Source organism: Streptopelia decaocto, assembly GCF_964273445.1.
Source record: "Streptopelia decaocto genome assembly, chromosome: 4".
In the NCBI taxonomy this organism is placed as follows: domain Eukaryota; kingdom Metazoa; phylum Chordata; class Aves; order Columbiformes; family Columbidae; genus Streptopelia; species Streptopelia decaocto.
The window spans coordinates 62,230,615-62,247,378 of NC_138658.1; the positions used below are offsets into that span (position 1 = coordinate 62,230,615).

A 16,764-nucleotide genomic window follows, 5' to 3' on the forward strand; every position below is an offset into this window, starting at 1 on the left:
GGCATTATTTGAAGCATTTGATATTACTGCTTGTTTCTTCTCAACTTCGGCATGAAGACAGTTCTAGGCGGGAAGACTAACAGAGGAAACACAGGAAACTGTGTATAAATGATAAGACCCATCCAGCCTGCAGCAGAAATAAAACCACAGGCTGTATCACACACAGGCAGTTAAACAAATCTATTATCAGTGAGTGCTGAATACAGTACCTGAGAATTGTTCTTTAGCGAGCAAGTTCAATACAGCACCTGAATGTTTTTATGATTTTTGAGAATAAGTGAATCAGCAGGATAAAATCTGATTGTATGAGGTCCTTACAAAACTCGACTGCAGGCAGCAACATCTTTCTAGTGGCCTCACTGGGCTTGTGTTCAGCCCACAGTTCGTATCAGAAAAGATCTGAATGTGACTGGAGCATGCTGACCGTGTCTGGGGCTACAGTCAGATGAGGAAGAGCACAAGGGGGTATCTGCTGGGATTAAAGCAGCCATGATGGTGAATGTGTGTGTTAGCACATCCCTGGCCTTATCACACGATTTAGAGCTTGTAGTTGCAAAAGTAGAGCTAAATGGGAGCTGTAGATTTCTGACCCTTGTTAAATCCATCTCTGATATCTAGAAACACTATAAAGTCCATATTAATGTACCTACAATCCACCTTTTCTCCAACACTAGCCAGCTACTCAAATTTGAAATATGGCACTTCAAAATGTAAAAGTCACACTAACTACTGTGGTAGAACAGATTGCAATTTTTTTTAAAAAAAAAGAAAAATATTGTCAAAGATGTTCGCTCTGATACAAAAAAAGTAAAAACATGAGGAAATTCCCAGGAGTTTACTAAAAGTAGAGCTTTTAAAACAAATGTGCATGTTTGCATAAGATTAAAAGGGCAAGAACAGACTATAGACAAATTTATGAGGAAATCAGCAGATATCTAACCACAGCAGTGAGGTTCCTATGGTGGGAGTAGTGGCAACAAAAGTCCTGGCTGAGTATAGGACACAGCTTGCTCAGCTCATAAGCCTGCCCGAGTTCCTGCACTTCCCTGTTCCTACTCCTTTTCTTTGATTAAGTGCACCGAAGATCTCACACTATGCAAGATCTAAGGCCCACATTAATGATGAAAGAGCGCAGGATGAAAGATATGGGGCTCTCTGATGTGTCCTAAAGGCACCCACTTCACTATCAGAAAGTGCCCGTGACAGAAGAGGTTGGTTACACGACAAACTGTACCAAGGTCAGCAGGATCAGAAATGAGGCATCTCAGGCTGGATTCCCAGAAAAGCACCTACGTTTATTTCTCTGTTCAGGAACTTCCTGAATATTTCAGGTGTATGTAAACAAGTATTTTTTTCCTTTTTCAGTGCTCTCTGTCTCAGAAAAAAATGTCTCCTAAATAAAATAAAACAAAAAAGACTCCTACTATACTGAAGTCATTTCATCTGAAAGTAAGTAAGCACACTGTCATGAAGTTATCCAGCTATACTGCTGGATTAAGAATAGCACAAAATGCTAATAGCCTTGTAAAACCAAACATTTTTGAAAACTTCTGATCACAGCTTTGTGATTTTTTTTGAAAGTGTCCTTGAAATAATTGCCTAAACAAATTAGTCCCAGTTCAGACTTAGACTGTGTTATGAAAAAAACATACGTGACAGTAGCTGGACACACATTCACACAAAAGTGGTTTTTACCTCTTCAGCACCACAATTTGAATGAAACAAATGTAAGCAATAAAGGCTGTTCAAAATACTTAAAGATATAAATATTGAGTGTATACTTCTTTAACAAATTAATGTGTGCTTCTAGAAACATGCACATGACCTTGCAAAAGCTTCAGGAGCTTTTTCTTTTTATTTGTAAGAGAAACACACTTCACTAAACCCATTTAGATGTTTAATGTAAAGCAAGTGTTTAAACATCTGCATGCTCAGGACATTATTTTCCATGTGCACATTTCCCTTCAAATGCTGCAAATCAGCTTTTTTGTACAGCACCAGACATCTGAGGCCAAGAGTAGTCCAAATGGAAGAAACTATATACGGCTTTGTCCCCATCAGCTCAATGCTGTGAAAACAAGAAGTGGCAATTGGCTTTCTGAAGACAAGACAAGGATGGTTCTGTCACCTGGCCGAGGTGTGGGGCAGCCCCATGGCACTCAGCCCAGGGTGGAGGAGCCAGAGGCTTAGTGAGGACACAAAATAGGGTGGCTGGTACCACAGAAGTGATGGCTGGGTCCCTGCTGAGAGACCCTGGCTGCTCTGGGGCCTGTCCAGAGGGGCTGGGTGTCCCCAGTACCTGCTGGGACTCTGTGGCAAAGGGATCAGAAAATCAGTTCTCAGCCCTAACACTATATTGCTGACCTGGGCCCAGGGAATCCTCTTCTGCAAGGGCGAAGTGGTGGGCTGCTCAGGGTGCTGCTGCCCTACCTGCTGCCATGGGCTGAGCAGGGACCACCACCAGCTGAAGGTTTTGCCCGGGACAGCTGTGCTGTTCATGAGAACCATCTATACCCCTCCGTGCCAGCTGTCTGTGCTCATCGCAAACTCTTTCCCACATGCTAAAAACATCTGGTTTGGATAACCCTAAGATATTTCTCAATGCTTTCCTAATAATTTTGTCTGTCCTATAAATCTGTGTTGAACCCTCTCCTTTTCCTCCCTCCTGTGTAATTTTGGTTCCGTGAATGCAGCATTGCATGTTACAAGATTCTTAGCAGATTAGCTTTACAGAGACTTGCTTTCAAGCCTACATTCTAAAACCTGTTCGTTTTTATTTTAGCTGGCTTTAAGGAAGTTGCAAAATGTATTTATGACTGAGTTTTGACCTAGGACTAGGATTATTTACACTTGAAAAAAAACCCCACCAGTTGGACACCAGCAGTTGCAGTCTAAGTTTGTACATTTTGCTCCAGAACAGGGGTCTTACTCCCCTGCTTTCACTCTGCCACAGACCCAGTGGATGCAGCTGTGGTGGGGGCGAGATCCAACTCTCTGCTGTTCACTTTATACACCTGATGCACGACCAGCACCGCTACTCACCCCAGCTCAGGGTAGCGCGCCATCACGTAGCTGTAGCATCTTCCCAGGATAACCTCTTGCAGGTTCTTAGTGGTCCCTCTGTCCTTCCACTTCATCATTTTGGGACCCAGCTCTTGCTTCTCGTGCGTCAGGAGGGAGGCCAGCACGACGGCCAGGACGAGGGCAGCCAGCAGCACGGCGCTCCCCACCAGCAGAACGCTGCGCTGCCGCGCCCGGGCAGAGCCCGATCGGAGCGGCATCCCGGGGCCGCCGAGGAGCAGCGGCAGCTGCGCTCCCGCCGCCGGGGAAAACAGCTCTGCAGCCTGGCCCCCTGCGCCTCCCCGCCCCCGGCACAGCCCCGCCGGCCCGGGAGGGAGGGAGGCAGGCTGGGCTGAGCCCCCGCCCGCCCCGGGTCACCGGCCGGCCCGGGGGAGCCGCTCGGGGAGAGCAGTGCGGCTGGTGGAGGGACAGCTGGTCCGCAGCAGAGCGGGTGGAGGAGCAGCTGATGCGGAGCAGGAAGCCACTTCCCACCACCCCCAGGCAATTCAGTCGTTTTTAAAGCCAAACAATGGCGTTTGGGGGCTTGACCCGGGAAGATGAGAGCCTGGCTATTGCTTGCCTACTGTTTCTCGCTTTGCCGTGACCTCCCCGAGTTAAACTTTGCAAAGTTATCTGCATTAACTCACAAATGTGAATCTGGGGGAAAGTACTCATAAAGCGTTTGATAAAAAACAGATCCCATTTCAGCAACGTGCTCCAGGTAATGTATGAACAAAAGCTGAACTCAAATTGCCAAAGTCTGTTTTCTTTAAATGATTTTTTTTTTTTTAAAGGGTAGGTGTTGAATCTGACTTTACCAAAGGCAATTATGAACTTTGCAGGAGTCATAAACATATAGTTTGAGTCATAAACATGTAGTTCAAGTCATCAACACACAATGAAGTATTTTATTTCTCTCTCTTGCAAATAGGATTGTATTAGTTGTCACATGAATTTCTAAGACTAGCGTGTAAATAGTAGGTGTTTGAGCCGTGTGGAATCATCCAACAAGCATGAAGTGTTCTCAGCAAGAGGGAAGTTAGTTCCCTACTGTCCACGCCAAACGGACAGACTCTATGTCCTTAGTCAAAACCCAACCTAAAACCAGACTCAAATCTCGAAAAGTTAGTAAGCAATCTTACAAAGTAGGTGATGTAATGTCAGAATGATGTTAACTATAAATTATTAATAAATTGTTAATAATTGCTTACCAAGAATCTGTATTTAAAAAGTTGACTGCAAGAAATAGCATTTGCAACACATTTCAGTTAGGACCAGTCATTTCTGAAAGATCTGAGAAACACTGAGCTCTGACCAAAGCCTTCACTAGTAAGCAATATGTTAAGCACATAATCTGATTTTTTCTGATCCTGCTTTCTGAGAAATTAAGCAAACTTTGGGAGAGTTTTACTCAGAATTGAAGCCTCAGCCCTGAAGTGGTCAGGCAGTTGGAGTAGATAATGGCTGTAGGTCCCTTCCAACTGAAATGTTCTATTTCTTTTCCTAACAGTGTCATAGAATCATGGAATCACAGAATACCAGGTTGGAAGGGACTTCAAGGATCATCTGGTCCAACCTTTCTTGGCAAAGTCCAGGCTGGACAAGATGGTCCAGCACCCTGTCCAGTAGAATCTTAAAAGTGTCCAGTGTTGGGGAATCCACCACCACTTCACTTCACTGGGGAGATTATTCCAATGGTTGATCATTCTCATTGTGAAAAATGTCCCTATTGTGTCTAACCAGAACCTTCCCAGGAGTCACTTGCATCCATTACCCCTCATCTTTTCCATGTGACTCCATGTAAAAAGAGAGTCTTCGTCTTCGCTTCAAAAGAGAGACAGTGTTCTCTCTTCACGACACTGCTTGTGTCCCCTCAGTTGTCCCCATCACTGGTTCTGCAAACAGTGCAGGAAGCTCTGTAGGAGACAATTCAGTAAGAATTAGCTTGTAAAGGAAGTTTTTTCCCATAATCCCTTCAGTAAACATGCAGGTTTTGCCTTGGCAGGCTCAGATGATTGTTCTTCATATTTTCCTTGTTTTCATCATCCTGTAAATATGCATTGAGGGTATTCACAGCTGAACTTTCTGATATTTTATTATACACAAGAGAGATTATTGTATTTGGTTTATTTTTCCTTTAGTGTTTGTTTGCGTGTGTTTTCAACTTGCTGCTCTTTGGCTTCATTAACAAAGCGAATAACAAGTTGGAAAAAACAAACTAGTTATCATAAGCAATTTATGCAGTAAAACTGCAATCTCTGCTTTCTCTGGGTATTGAAGATACCTATCTTCAGTAAGTGTCAATAGAATAATGGAATAATAATAACAGAACAGTGGAATAGTTAATTTAAATGTTTAAAACTTTTAAACCCCATTGTTTTTCAGTAACCTGATGTGCGAAAACTTTTTTCTTCTGTTCAAAGATGACCTTGATTCATCAAGAATAAAGAAATGAGGTGAGCGCAGAGTCAGTGGCTCTGGAAGGTGTCCTCGCTGCTGATTTTGTAACACCTCGAACTCCATAAGGAATGTCCAAGACAAGTAAATGTCAAGCCTCCTTTCAGCAAGCTTTGGCAGCCTCATCATGATGAATAAATAGGACAAGCAGAGTTGAGCTGGCAGCAGAAAAACCAGTAAAAGCACATACTCCCAGTGGTTCAGAAGGTGGTAGTTTCTTTCCCAGTATGAATGTGAGCATGAACTCACTCCCTGCAAATGTTCTGGCCCAAGAGTATTTCTATGAGAGGCATAAGTAAGATGATAATGGTGCCATTCCCTGAACCGGGTGGTGGGAGGGGAGCACAGAAGAGAAAGCGAGATGATGAAGGATGAAGTGAAAAGCCATGTGTTTTGCAGGTGTCTTGCATCCCCTTAAGTCTGTGGAGTGAGCTGGATTTCACTTCTTTCCTAAGCAGTTTTCCCAGGCAGATGACCTTAAGCTGACTGACTTTGTTCCACAGGAATGCAGTACCCTCAGCAGGACCCTAAGGAAAAGCATTTAGTATTTCCACTGAGATTGCAGGCAAGCCTCATGGATCTGTGTCCTTGTTGAACGGTTTTGCTAGTGGTTATTTTTGCTTTCTATAAGGAAAATTACAGTTTTTAAAATACTGTGTCTCATAAGCTGACAGCCAACTTTTGGAGCCCTCTGAGCTACATGAATTTCCAAGATAGCAAATCTAAACTAATCCTGGTTTTACCCAGGTGTGTCCACTCTGCTGCCAGCATTTACACTAAATCTTTGGGCGGGGTGATTAGATAGTGGGTGTAAAAGATCAGAAGATAGAAATACTTCAGGCCTGTAATTGCCAGCCTCTGCTTTGATACTGTGTATTGCAGCAGGGGACTTCTATAAGAATGGACCTGTATTATGTATAATTTATCAGCCTGCACATGTACTGCTGGGAGCATAGTAAGAGAAAAGCAGCTAGCTTCTGCTGCTACCTGCAAGTTCTGTGGATGGTATTTTTGAGGCACCAACGGTTAATAAAACACCCCCCGGCCATTCCCAAGGTCTGATCACTCAAAAGCTTAATCTATTGTTTTCTTTTTTTACTGTCCATCAAATGTAGATAGTTCTGGCACCCCAAACATATCTGAGGACACAAAGAATCCTTCACAGAAGAAATTGCTGGTAAAAGGTGGTATGCAGCTGGTGGGACAGAACCTGTCCAAAACAACAGTGACCTGCAAACACAGGTAAGAACATCCATGTTGTGCATCTTTTCAGTGCTTCTAGGAAACTCTGAAAATGTTTCTTCCTTGGTAAGTAAAAAGTTTGTTAGAAATCTTTTATGATTGTGCGTTTTGCCTGTGTTTCGGTCATTCCTCACTGGCCTCCATGTCTTGCCCAGGTGTGCTGTGCAGCCAGCACTCTGGTAGAAATGGAAACAACTCCCCTGCCTTCAATGGAAGTGAGCTCTGTTATACCAGCCGTGAATTTGTCTGTATGATAGAGTAAAAAGGCTGCTGCTTCAAATGCTACACAGTTCAGGAGTCATGAAGACTCATTTTAACGTGATGTCTAGATTATGACCATACCACAGTATTCACAGTGCCACTAATCACTCCTAGTCTTGTGGACACCTGTAATTACTGGTTGTCACTTCTCAGCAGAACTTATGAATGAAAGAATTTGAACTGAAAAGAGCAGGAGCTGTTACAATAATTAAAAAAATTATGTCTTTCCTGGCTTTTGTTAGAATAGCAGTGACTCTCATCTTCTCATTGCTTCACAGTTTCACAGGGTAAATGCCGTCATAACAATTAGAGTAGGTTTCAGATGAACACTGAAAACAAAATGATAAATGGGCTGGGATAAGGAAACCAGCTAGTACAAAGTGACAGCTGTGAGGAGCGCTCTGCCATCCAACTGCATGCACCAGCTTCTGCAAAAAATGCATTTGTAACTCAGTGCCTGGGCATCCCATTCAGCTCTCCTTTCTTGCAACTCCTCTACCTGCAACAACATGAGCTTTCCTGGAGAGCTGTGTGCTGGGACAAGGGCACGAGCACTTGCGAGTATATAGGACAGTTATTTCACCTGTATGTTGCTCTGTGTGGCAGCCCCTGCTGCACCTGCCCTAGAGCTACAGGAGGACAAAGGGACTGACAGACAGACAACGGTGCCTTAACTCTGAACCTCCACTTGTGGCCACCTAAAGGACATGAAATATGACCCATTTGTGTCTTCTGCAAGGCCATATCCTCCACTGGGAACACAGACTGCATTATGCTCCTGTTTACTAGATGAGTTGTCTGGAGAAGCTCTGACCACCAGCATTTCCTTCCCAGCCCCAAATCTTTTTTTCTCTGCTGGTTGCCATTACTCAGTTGTCATCTTCAGAGTGGTGGCCTTATTTTGCTCACTTCAACGTTACCTGACACAAACTTCTACTCCGATTGCATTTTCTTCTCTTGTAAATTCCTTAAGACTACTTCTGATGACAAAATGCCTCTTTATATGTGAAGCCTGAGCATCAGGTATTAAGGAGGGTTAATCTCCTCCCTACAGGACAGTGTGGGTTCCAATCACAGTGACACATATTCTATCTAGGCAGGACCTCCCACTCCAATGGGATGTAAATGTATGAGTAAAACAACAAGAACAGCAGTTCTGCAGCCCAGTCCACTAGACTTTGGTTGAAATTGTTCAATAAATTCATATATTTGGAGGGAGGGAAAAGGCTGGAAGGTGTAGGAACAGACAAGCAAACCAAGCAATTGCATAGGCCTCCTTTCATCTGTAAAGCAGGATCAAGATAAATTATTTTCCCACTTTACAAGGGTGCAAATGACTGCAACATCGATGATGCAAAGTGCTGTGTTGTGGTAAATAACAGTATACTGACATATATCTATGTAGGTATATATATATGTGTATATGTATATATATATTGCAACTGCCAGTGCAATATAAAATCTAGCTGATTAACCAGGTTAACAAAGGCATTCAGACCTTTGTCAGCTAATCTGGTATTGCAATGTTTCATCTTTTTTTCCTAATATCGTCAGCATTTTCTCAGTTCTTTGTAATGATATCACATACTTTCATCTCTGCCGCATCATACACAGAAGCTCTCTGAAGGCTGATGAGCCTTTTCTGGCTTTCCTGTGCAGGCTGCATATAGAGCACAGGGCTCTGCTGACATCCAGCAACCCTGCCTTGTGTTAAATCCTGTGGCAGGTGCAGAGATGGACTTTGCATCCTCTGAGCAACTAAGCTGAGAGTTTGGTGCATTTGTCTTACAACTTTGGTCTATCCTGTTAAATTGTTCCGTCCTTCAAAAGGATTTAGTTTCTGTCTGAGCTACGTCCAACTAGTTCACTAAAGCGACCACTAAGGGAGAGGTAAAACTGCTGAGTTTAAAGACGCATGCATTTGCATTTTTTACCCTTTTATTTTACACACTTGTAGATTTCATATCAATAAGATTTGAGACCTGAACTCTTCTTCTAATTATCCTGAAAAACTGTAGATAAACTAGTTGTGCAGCAGTACTCTAAAGTAAAAATGCTGTGCGTGCATGCGTGCACACATGCACGTTGATTCATTGCTACTGAATTTTGTGTGAGGTGTCCCTCAACTATTTCCTTAAAAGAATCAGTAATGCCTTAATTGTTACCTGCCTCTGAGTCGCTAATGGACACTTCTGAACTTGTTAATACATCCAGTTTTAAGCACCCAGGACTCTTCAGTCCAAATGGAAACACCATTAGACCTTAGGCATCCTTATGTTTAAGAATTATAGCACAGAAAGTAGTGTGAAATTGCTTTCTCAAGGCCAGATACAAAGTCACTTTTATGATGAATGTAAGTATTCTGTGGGTGTTCTGAGTATGGCCACTTTATTTTGGTGTAGGTAAGGATATCGTGATCAGTATATCCTTCCCTAGAAAGGAAGAGAGGTGTGCAGAGGGACCACTGCCTTTACCTGCTGCTGTTGTCACTTGGGTAGCAGACATACTGTGTCCCATCACTGTTGTCACTGCATCCAGCTGCGGATGCTCGCACATCGCTCCATGCCGGTGGCACGTTCAGGGGTTAACTGCCCTTACAGCACGCAGGTTTGAAACTACAAAGTCATCTTGCTGCTTCAAACACAGGTCATCTGCTGAGCGCTGCAGGTGAGGACAGGCCCACCTGACCGCAGGGCGCCAGGCCCGAGCTGCCCAACCCAGAGCGCAGGAAATAATCCTGGGAAACAGCACCCGCGAGTCACTATTTGCAGCTTGCCCAGTACAGGCTGCTGGAGCTTTCCGGCTCTTTCATCTGTATCACTTGAAAGCAGCCTGGTTTTCCACGTGGAAGTTATTCATTTTGTTTCATGTGCTGCTGAGGGGTTGAGGTGGGGGAAACGAGAGTGCTAGATCAGCCCGTGCTGACAAGTGCAATGCTTGTCTCTTCTCAATAACCCATTCTGCTCTCTCAACCAGAATGTACTATTTTTTTCCTATGCATTCTCACACATGGGCAGTGTGTGGGAGAAGCAAATGTCACCACTGTGCCCTGTAGCTTTGTCAGTGACCTTTTTATTACCCTACATGCACTTCTATGCTGTGGCTGCTTCTTGTCTCAAGACTCATGCAGGAAGTTGAGGATATGAAGAAAGAAGGAGGGAGAGAAAGAGAGAGGGGAAAAAAGAACAATACAGATATAATCTAACAAATATGAAAATGATTCTGCTTTTTGTGTACACAGCGTGAAGAAGCACGCGTATGACATACCTAACGCTGGACCGCATCCCAAGGCTGATGCACCAGTTTTGAACTGTAGAGCCAGGAAAGCCAGCACAGAGGCACATCACAGAGCGACATTTAAAGTGAGAAGTCTTCATTCAAGACAAAACGTTCCTGCATTGCACAGGCTCGCACCAGTTACTTCTCCTTCCCACCACCCTTTTGCCTCCTGTTTCTGAAACCCAATACTTGTGCACTGCTGAAAGGCCTGGCAGGTATGTCTTAAGGCCATCAGCACACAGGTGTTTCATACCTGTGCCAGTCACTGGATGGTCTGATCCATCTCTCTGTCACCTGCCAGATCTGCAGCAGGGAATAAGCTTAGATGGGCATGGGACAGTGCTCAGTGGACCCACTTGGGTTGCTCAGGGAGATTCCCCCTCTGCACCCCCAGCTGCTCTTGCTATCTCCTGCAGCTCGCTGCCTCGGCCCCACTTCTATGCTTTGTGTTTGTCCACACAAAATCAACCTACCAGACTGATCAGTCCACTGCTCAGCTGCTGAGCACCAGCACTGACTGGGCTGTCTTTTAGTGACTTGGTTGCAGTAGAGGAATGCTGCTTTGCTATTTTATTGAGGATGAATGTTTATAAATATGTAAAGGGTGAGTGTCACAAGGATGGAGCCAGGCTCTTCTTGATGACAACCAACGGTAAGACAAGGGGCAATGGGTACAAACTGGAACACAGGAGGTTCCACTTAAATATGAAAAGAAACTTCTTCACAGAGAGGGTAACAGAACACTGGAACAGGCTGCCCAGGGAGGTTGTGGAGTCTCCTTCTCTGGAGACATTCAAAACCTGCCCGGACATTCCTGTGCAACCTCATCTAGTTGTTCCTGCTCCAGCAGGGGGATTGGACTAGATGATCTTTCGAGGTCCCTTCCAATCCCTGACATTCTGTGATTCTGTGAATTGATCTAGTAGTAGTTTTCTCAAAATCCATGCAGTCGGTAACCCATTTCTAGTTGCTAATCAGCAGGATGAGGGATTTTATTGTCAGAACAGACAATTAGTCAGAAATTACAGCTTAGGAAATGCTGAGAAATGGCCTTATGAAGGAAAACAGATACACAACTGTAGATGGACCCAGTTCATGTGACAGAAACATTTGTGACTGAATGACTGTGGCTTTTCCAGAGACCCAGTATGTGTGACCCCCAGGGGACACTGAACATCAAAAGAGCCCAAGAGCATGAGCTGACTGAAGGACAATCTCCTCGAAGCACTAGAGTGGCCCTATCCTGATGGGCAGGAAGTCGAAGCTGTGGCAGGAGGCCAGCTTGGCTAAATCAGAAATTCCTGACAGAGCTTAAATGTTGGAAGAAAGTGGAGGGGAGAATAGAGGCAGGGACGGACTGTTTGGGAGGAACGCAGAAGCATTGCACGGACTGTTATGTTATGTGATAAAGCTCAGCTGCACACCCACAAAGGAGCTCAGAGAGATAATGGTGGGTGGGGAAACAAAATAATACCCTGCCTGGCTCCTCCCAGGTGCATCACAAGGCCCATCTGCTCAAGCCCAGAGGAGCACCCGGGCACAAAGCCAGCCAAGAACCCAAATTAAGGACTCCTGAAGAACAACCACCTTGCCCAGATCCCTCTAGGGCTGTCCCAGCAGAGCCTTAGGCCCAACACCCAGGCATGACGCCCATCACCATGAGCACTGGGAGCAGCTCTCTGGATCACCTTTTGGACTAAGGCGCTTGCTGTCTAGGGGTGGGATATATTGTGGATGCAGGGGAAAAGCAGTTCATGATCACATGGGATGACTCATAGGATGTTTAGAGGGGGAAGCAAAGGTGGGTCAAGAGAGAGGTTTAGGTAATTTGGGAGGAACAAGAGTAGTAAAATAGAGGGGTAAGGGAATAAAAAAAGGCAACTGCACATAAACAGTTGGCTGGCCAGTTCACTTGGCTGGCCATGCCCTGTGCCTTACCAGGGCCTACGACAGAATTTAAGATCCCTAAATTCGTGGCTTGCTTCTTCCCTTAGTATTGTGCTCTGCTGAAACGGCACTGGAAGGACTAGATTTTAAGTTGCTTTTTCTAGGACTTTGATTTATGGACAGTAAGATTATTTCAGCAGGATCAAGTATCCAGTGAGGTATATTGGCAAGAATATGGGTGTACACTGATCTTTCTCAGAAGTCGTGACATCTGCCCTTCAGCTCAGATGTTTCAAACTGTGCTACAGTTTTGAATACCTCACAATTTAGTAACTTACAATGGATTATGCATTTAAAGCAGTGAAGGGGTCTTTGGGAACAGCTATTCCTTAATCATTCTCTGCACAGATGTGCACAGTCTAGTTCCTCTCCCCTTGTCTGTCTGATTAGCACTTGCTTCTCCACTTGTTTCTGTGCAAGTTCACTTCTAGCCTCCTGGAGCCATGACAGTACTGACTGCTGTTCAGTGTGAGGAAGGGTAACAGACACTAATGAGTGATCTTTTCTTTGTTTATTGCAAACAGAGATCCAAAAGGGTCCAAAAAGTTCCCCTGCTTTGGACCAAGCATCTCCCTCCCATTTCTCTGCTTGTTTCCCTTGCTGGCTCTCTTGCTTGTCAGCCCATCTGCTCCTTCCCCTTCGCCTGGAGAGCCTGGCACTGGGACAGGTCCTTCCTAAGCTTTGCTGCTGCCTGAAGAGTTTCCTGCTGTCACCAGGGCTGCTTGTTGCATTTTGCAGCTCCTGATTGCTTTCTCAGCCGAAGTGATGGGTTTGTAACAAAACAAAGTCATGGCTGGTGTTTGTGCATGGATTTTCTGATGAAGCAAGGGAACGTACGGAGAGATGCCCGAGGTACAAACACACTGCTGGTGGGGAAGGCGGTGCAGTGGGGACACAAGCTGTGGAGTAGCTCCAGGAAACTGGCTGCTTCATTCTTCTGTATCACCTTCAACTTTTTTTGATATGTCTATTTATACGTGTCAGAAGATGATGTCCTAGACAAATTTTTTAAAATTACATTTAAGAGTATATTGTTTAAAGCACTGATCTGCAGAGTGGGAGACACCAGTGTAATGAAGCATGCATTCAGCATGAATCGGGCTATGAATAAAATATTTCTACTCAAGAAATGTTTAATTTATACGAAATAGAAGAGATTGCTAGAAAGTGAGAGCTATACCAAAGCCATAACCTCACAGTTCAGGATCTTACTGTGATTTCTGATGAGGTTGCTGTACTGTTTTTGTGCAAAATATTTTTCAAGGTTTAGTTTAATTCCAGAAGAAAGGCAAACACAGTAACCTCACCAGCTTTAATGAAATCGAGTGCTTGTTTTCTGGCCAGGGCTGATTATGATGCTGCTCACACATTCTGAAGGGGAATGCCCAGCAGGCTCCCATCCCACTGAGGCAGCCAGGGAAACAAAGTTCATAGAGAAGTATGCTCTGCAAGCCCAGGAATGTGTAAATAGCAATTTTATCCTAAAAGAACTGTATGGGGTAGATCTGTCACTTGGAAAGGATCCATGTGATGGTACAAAGGTCAAAAAACAAGTAACTTGAAAAAAGAGATCTTTCCTGGTTGCCAACTATGTAAAATATGCTTTTGCATACATGTGTATAAATATTTGTCCAAGATGTGGTGCTGTGGCTTCCAAGTTTATTGGTTATGTTTACTTTCCTGAACTTCCTTTTGCATGATAAATGCATCACGCACTTTGCTCGCCACCATTCCTTTTTCATATTATTCCAGCAGCTCTTTTTTATTTAAACCCATGCTAATGGTTAGTGGTGAGACAGAGAGTTCAGGGTGAAAGCCCAGAGCATTCATTCTGCTTTGTGGAAATACCAACCCTGGATTTTCTGGCACCTTTCAATAAAACAAAGGGAAAAGTAAGAATGAAGCAAGACACAGGCCAGCATGTCCTGCAGTCGGGATTTGATACTGCAAGACTAAAATTTCCATGGAGTACTTATTTCTGCACATGTGCTTCTTTGCTTGCTGCTCTTCAAAATGACATAGTGTCACCTAGGAGCTCTGGCACACCTGTACCCTGATTTAGTGTAGTATATAGGATACCTGTAATTTTCTTAGCACTGCTCTCTTGACTTTACCTGTTGCAAATAGGAAAAAACTTCCTGCAGTTTGGTAGACCAGCATTTGCCAAATTCTTGACCTAGAATTCTGGTTTACACCTGCAATACTTCACATTGTTTGTTAATTATTTATTCAAGCACTCATTAGCACCTGATAACAAACCATATCAGGTGCAATCACTGACAGATGCCCAAGCAAACACAGTTACTGGATTAAGAAATACTATTTCTTTGTGTAAAACTCAAGTTACTCCAGACCTACAGTTCTGGAGGACTCCCTCTGTGTGCACTTTGAGAGCTGACCACACTTACCGCTTACACAGTGCAGAAGTATTCCTAGTCAGATGGCCACAAGTAAAGGACTAGTTATTTTACTTCACTGCATGCTACTAAAAGGAAACCTGGATTATAATTTCCTCCTCCATTTTCCTTGTATAAAACTTCCAACATCTTGATTTTCCACTCACATACTCTGCTAAAAATACGAAGTAACCCATCTGAACTGAGCTCAGGTTCAGCTTTGCAGCAGGTGGCAGGAAGGAGAGGGAAGGCGGGTGAAGGGGGGCTGCCCAGGAGGAGTGTGGGGGTACGGATGGGCTGCCCAGGCGGGGTGTGGGGGTACGGATGGGCTGCCCAGACCGGGTGTGGGGGTACGGATGGGCTGCCCAGGCGGGGTGTGGGGGTACGGATGGGCTGCCCAGACCGGGTGTGGGGGTACGGATGGGCTGCCCAGGCGGGGTGTGGGGGAACGGATGGGCTGCCCAGGTGGGATGTGGGGGTACAGATGGGCTGTGCCCCCAGGGCCGGGCCCCTGCACCCCTCTCCCTGCCAGCCTGAGCTTGAACCGCGCTGCTGCAGGAAGGGAACAGAGCTCGCCTCTGAGCTTGCCTTTGTAATTCATGGGCAACTACAGGGAATCACGTGCCTGCAGATTATAAATAAAATCTGGCAGATTATATTCTTCACCTTTTAAATAAAATGACAAGTAAATATAGACTGGGCAGAAGCTGGAATTAGGAAAAACCTGAAAATCAGGACAACACTTCTAAAGTGCTTGAGACACCCTAACATGTGGCTAAATTAAGATACTGTGAGTCTCCTTACTGAGCTATTTTAAACCAAGCTTCTTGGCTCTGCTAAAAGCACCCTGCTTCCACTTTACATGCTGAATTATCAGAATTATTTCTAGCTAATCCAATGAAAATAAAACTATCAAAAGAGTTAGATTTCTTTCAATGTTAAATATTATAAAACTTGATGTTTCAGTTCAAGTTTCCCTATATTTGAGACTGCTGATCAGAAACACAGTCATGTCAGCTGAATATCACATCAGGGCCAATAAGACAAAAATAAACACCAGCAGTATAAAAAGGGCAGAGAGGTGAACAAGTTGTCCTTGCCTTATTCTCATAACTTCTTACTCCAGAGCACTCTAGAGTTTGCATATAAAAGTAGACAGAGCAGGTGTGAGCAGATGTATATGTGTGCATGCACACACATGTTGAAAAAAGGAATTACTCTGAATTAGAGTTTGGCTTTTGTCAGATACAATGACTGAAACACATGCAGCAGAAAAAAAAAGGTAGGTTAGCAGAAGGGGAGATTATATTTATTTCTATATAGGAATGAAGAGCATAACTGAGTTATTAATTGGTCCATAAACAGGCAAAGACAGAAAATACTACTTCAGTATCAGTAGCTTCTAAAGGTCTGTCTGCATTTGCAGAGCACCTTGTAATGCTCCTGTACATGGTGCTTTCATTTGCCATAAGTAATTCGATATTAACAGATTTACAAAGGATTGTGGCATCAGCTGAATTCAAAATTATGTGATATACATAATGTTTTCATATGGAATATTTCCCCCTTGAATTCAAGTCCAGAGACAGCTGTTTTTGCAGTACTGCTAGTATAAGTATGAATGACTGAAACACTTTGAATCTACATTTGAAGCACCCTGCTGAACATTGCCAGGCTTGCACGAGTTTATGGAAAAGGGCAGATGCCTTTTGGACATTATGATTTCACCAAATTTGGTGCAGCTGTTACGTGAGAAATTGGTAATTAGAGCATTTACTGAGCGTTTAAGACAGAGCATAGGCATACCTAGCTGATTCTCACCACGTAAGTGTAAAACATATGTGTAAATAGCACTATGCACGCACTTTGTAGATGTAGAAATAATAAAAAAAGAGAGATGTAAGGGATTCTCTTGCTCACAACTTTTTGTTCATGCCTCTCACTCCAGGAGTAACAAATGATGTTGTTCCTGACTTTGCTGACACGTCTTCTGCTCCTCTGCTTCCGAGCTGCCAGTCACACTGTCCTTTTGCACACATTAACACTATTATATTAAACTGAGAACAACCGATCCACACTCAGCTTGAAATTTGCTGCTTTTAACATCTCAAAGAGCCTACGT

At 44.0% G+C, this 16,764-nt stretch overlaps 1 protein-coding gene across 1 annotated transcript in view; it reads right to left on the reverse strand.

The window, feature by feature from the left end:
* Positions 1–3,390, reverse strand: part of LOC309439431 (ADP-ribosyl cyclase/cyclic ADP-ribose hydrolase 1-like) — a 29,432-nt gene extending 26,042 nt beyond the window's left edge. The window contains exon 1 of the mRNA XM_082052012.1: positions 3,043–3,390. Coding sequence (XP_081908138.1) covers positions 3,043–3,281 — 239 coding nt within the window. The 5' untranslated portion in view covers positions 3,282–3,390. The remainder of the gene's footprint in view (positions 1–3,042) is intronic.
* Between the last annotated feature and the right edge of the window lie 13,374 nt (positions 3,391–16,764).